Source organism: Echinops telfairi, unplaced genomic scaffold (genome assembly GCF_000313985.2).
Source record: "Echinops telfairi isolate 266 unplaced genomic scaffold, ASM31398v2 ScPeMD7_7467;HRSCAF=8505_1, whole genome shotgun sequence".
In the NCBI taxonomy this organism is placed as follows: Eukaryota; Metazoa; Chordata; class Mammalia; order Afrosoricida; family Tenrecidae; genus Echinops; species Echinops telfairi.
This window is the reverse complement of record NW_022111368.1, coordinates 27,409,657-27,413,220: the sequence shown is the minus strand read 5'-3', so window position 1 is coordinate 27,413,220 and position 3,564 is coordinate 27,409,657. Positions and strand designations below refer to the sequence as shown.

The 3,564-nt window shown below is 54.4% G+C and overlaps 1 protein-coding gene across 1 annotated transcript in view; it reads right to left on the bottom strand.

The window, feature by feature from the left end:
- Positions 1-1,830: 1,830 nt before the first annotated feature.
- The window catches only part of TMEM131 (transmembrane protein 131), a 130,958-nt gene continuing 129,224 nt past the window's right edge, over positions 1,831-3,564 (bottom strand). The window contains exon 37 of the mRNA XM_045283831.1: positions 1,831-2,950. Within this exon, the coding sequence (XP_045139766.1) occupies positions 2,620-2,950 (331 nt within the window). The 3' untranslated portion in view covers positions 1,831-2,619. The remainder of the gene's footprint in view (positions 2,951-3,564) is intronic.

The following is a 3,564-nucleotide window of genomic DNA, read 5'->3' as shown; positions in this document are numbered from 1 at the left end:
TGTCCTGTAGGGTCGGTAGTGAGTTAGCCTTGAGTCCACGCAGGGAGTTTGGCTTTGTCTCATTTTGGTGGGGGTGTAAGTTGGCAAAGCGCTCACCCGCTTGTTTATGTGGACAGCGGAGTGCTAGGTGTGTATGTTTTACTTCCCTGCTGTGGGAGGGGCTGGCCCCTCTTCCAGAAAGGCTCTGCTTGGACCTTCTCACCAGCATTTATTTGGCTTCCCTACCACCTGGGGCTCCGCCCCCGGCCCCACGCTGTCCTCAGCCTGAGGCTGGGTGGGAGTGTGGTACCGCCTGGCTCCCTAGTCCCCACTCCCAGCCCCAGGTTTCTCCTCCGTGGCAGAGGGTGAGAGCAGAATGACTTTCCGGTTTTGGGGGCAGTGTTTCAGCAGCTATGTGTTGTTTTTGGAAATCAAATCTCCCTGTAGTTAGTTATAGCAAAACCACTTTTTATTTTTCTGCCAGCGCACCCAGATGACAAGCTAACCATGTCTGTACAAGGCCAAAACTCTGGGCTCCTTTGCTCTGAGCTTCTAGCGTGCTGTCGGGCTGCCCTCTGAGGTGGCCCTGGCGTGGCTGGGGTGCTGGAAGGGCCGCCTTATGAGCAGGGCCTGGGGCGCAGCACTCTGCTGGGAGTCAGAAGCCAGTCAACGGCATGCAGCCACCGCAGCACAGTTGTGTGGTCGGAGCTGTGCAACGACTGTGCATCGCGTGGTTGTCTGTGCTACAAGTTCATGCTTTCGTTCTCTCTGCTGTGGGTGGGGCTACAGCAGCTGATTTGATCCAGTGATCTGGTGATCATTGCCATCTGCGGACCATGGAAAATTAAGTGGTAATTAAAGTAAGGTGACCAGATTTAAAGCAGGACACCACTGACCAGGGGTGGGCGGGGTGTGGTTTCTTGATGAAAAATTTGGTCTATATGGACCAAATAGACCGTTGCCTAGCTTGTCATGCATTCTTTCCAAAAATCGGGACTTTTTTAAAACGCCAAAAGCGGGACGTCTGGTCACCTTAAAGGAACGGGGAAAATTCAAAGGGCTTCCCTCAGTTCTGGATGTTGTCAACGTAGAAAGATTCTCAGGAGTTTGTTGCGAGTTGCAGTGCATGGTTTAACGTGGCTCTTCTGCCAAAGTCCCTCCTGCCACCAAACGGCCTTCCCTGCAGAGGTGTGATCAGGGAAGATAGGCTGAAGGCTTCCCCTGTGAGTAATTTGGAACAGGAGTCCCTGGGAGCGCATCCTCTGGAACCCAGATCCCTGCACAGTGAGCCTCCCGTCTCCGAGCGCCAGCTATACACACCAGAGCACGGAACAGAGGGATGGGCTTCCCAGCCCACGGAGCAAGCCGTGCGCTTTGTGCCGGAGGTGGCTTGTGGAGTGGGGTGCCTCTGGGCGCCCAGTCAGACCCACAGAAGCGAGGTGGGTGCATGCAGGGCAGGGCTTCCTGGCGCGGGGGCTCTGGGTACTTAGTCATTCAGGAGGCTGGGCTCACTGACCCACAGAACTGGAGCTCCGTGTGGGCGCGCTGCCTGGCACGTCGCTCACCACCAGGGCGGCCGTTCAAACTGACGAAGCTGCCTGCCCCAGTAAACCCTCACAGCCTGGCAGACTGTCTGGGGTTGCTTTGGGTTGGAAGAGACTCAGTGTCGGTGGGCAGGGTGTTTCTGGCCTGGCTTCCCAGTAATCCCTAGCGAGATGACTGACTGCCCACAGGGTTCCAGCTTCAAGAAACGCAGACGACCTTTACCCTTCCAAAGCCACGGACGAGCAACGGGAGAATCCCAATAAATGCACGTACATGCTCAAGGGAAAAAAGAGAGAGACAATTCAAGGCTTTTGAAAAAAGCATCATTTATTTCAAAGTACAACGCAAAGTTGTATTTTTAAGAAACACACATTCAATCTCGTCTCTCAAGACTTGGCTATGCGCATTTCGGTTCATCTTTAAAACAAAGTCAGGTATACAAATGTTACATACCTCAAGTACAAACAGCACAGAACACGCAGATGTCTCGCCGGACATGTTTACATTCACTCCCTGCTCTGCAAGCGGACTTACGCTGCTGGCATCTGCTTTTAAACCAAGACAGCCTTACTTTAAAAAAATACTCTGGAATTGTCAGCACAAAGTCCTTACACATTTTTAAAATTAGATCTTGGTGCATAATATTGCAAAATCATTAAAAACCAAACTTGGTAATTGAATAAAATTGTCACATGCCAGGACTTCTGAATTAACTCAAATTCTTTCCTCAGCTGTAATGTCCAATTGGTGTCTACAGAGATAAAGAACGGGTGTGTGTGTGTGTGTGTGTGTGTGTGTGTGTGTGTGTGTGTGAGACTTGCGTCAAGTGTACGTGTCTTGTTAAAGAGGTGGTGGCTACGTCCAGACTTCTCTCTGGAAACACAACAGCAAATCTTGTATGACCACAACTGCGAGACAGATCTGAAAGAAGCGCGTGTACAGCTTGCCCTGCTGAGTGTGTGCGGCAAAGATGGAGGGCGGGAGGGGGGAGTGGGAAGCTGCGGCAGTAAGAGCCTTAAACAGTTGTCTCAGAAACTGGCGTGTCATGATCTAGATGACCTCCCCCCCACCCCCATGTTATCCTGTTTGCTAATTTCAGTTCTCATGGGGAAAGTGTGAATTCGACCAGGGGTCGGAGCTCCGCCGCCCGATGGTGGGGCTCCATATCCGCCACGGGTTGTAGGTCTGTCCCAGGTCGTCAGCCGGGTTTGAGGTGGCAGGAGCCGGAGGGGCAGGAGGGCTCTCTGTGCCCATGAGGCCAATGCTGGAGAGCGTGCTTGCTGGAGTGGTGAAGGGGAGGGCGCTGCCGAGGCTGCTGGACCAGATGGAGCTGCTGAACGGGGTGGACGACCACAGCCCGCTGGTGCCGCCGAGGATCGACTGCGACAGACAGAGCACAGAGGGGTTGGGATCCAGAGGGGGGCAGCTGGTGTGGACAGTGCAGCTCTGCTAACACAGGGGGGCCGTCCTTCCTTTCTGCTCATCGACTTTCAAAGAGCCGCGCACACAGAGCATGCCAGCAGATGGCACCTGGGATGCCCGAGGCAAACGGAGGGCAGATCCGGTGCAGGCCATGTCATGCTTCCCTCCCGCCTGCGGCTGCTCTGATGCAGGCTGCAGACATGGCCAAGCCTCCTCAGGGCCAGAGGGCAGTGGGGCCTTTCAGTGTCGGAGGCGGAGGGTTACGAGGGAGATCAAACACGGAAACCAAAGGATGCCCTTAAGCTACCTACTGTGACACCTTGGCTGTCTACTTTAGAAATGATGGTGCTCTTGTTTTTGACCCTACAGTTATCTTTATGCTGAAACCACGCATCATCTCCCTGGGTAAGAGTAATTTTGCAGAGTCTGGCCCTGGCAGACACACCAACACAGTTCTGGCTGCGGGAAGTGTAAGTCCCTCACTTGCTCATGGGGGACCAGAGGGTCTCCACTGGCCCGGCTGAGGCGGCCATGCCCGCACCCCTGCTCTCGCTGAAGTCCCCGGTCAGCGCCCTGCTGACCCTGGCCGGGACTAGGGAGCTCAGACCTGCCATGGCT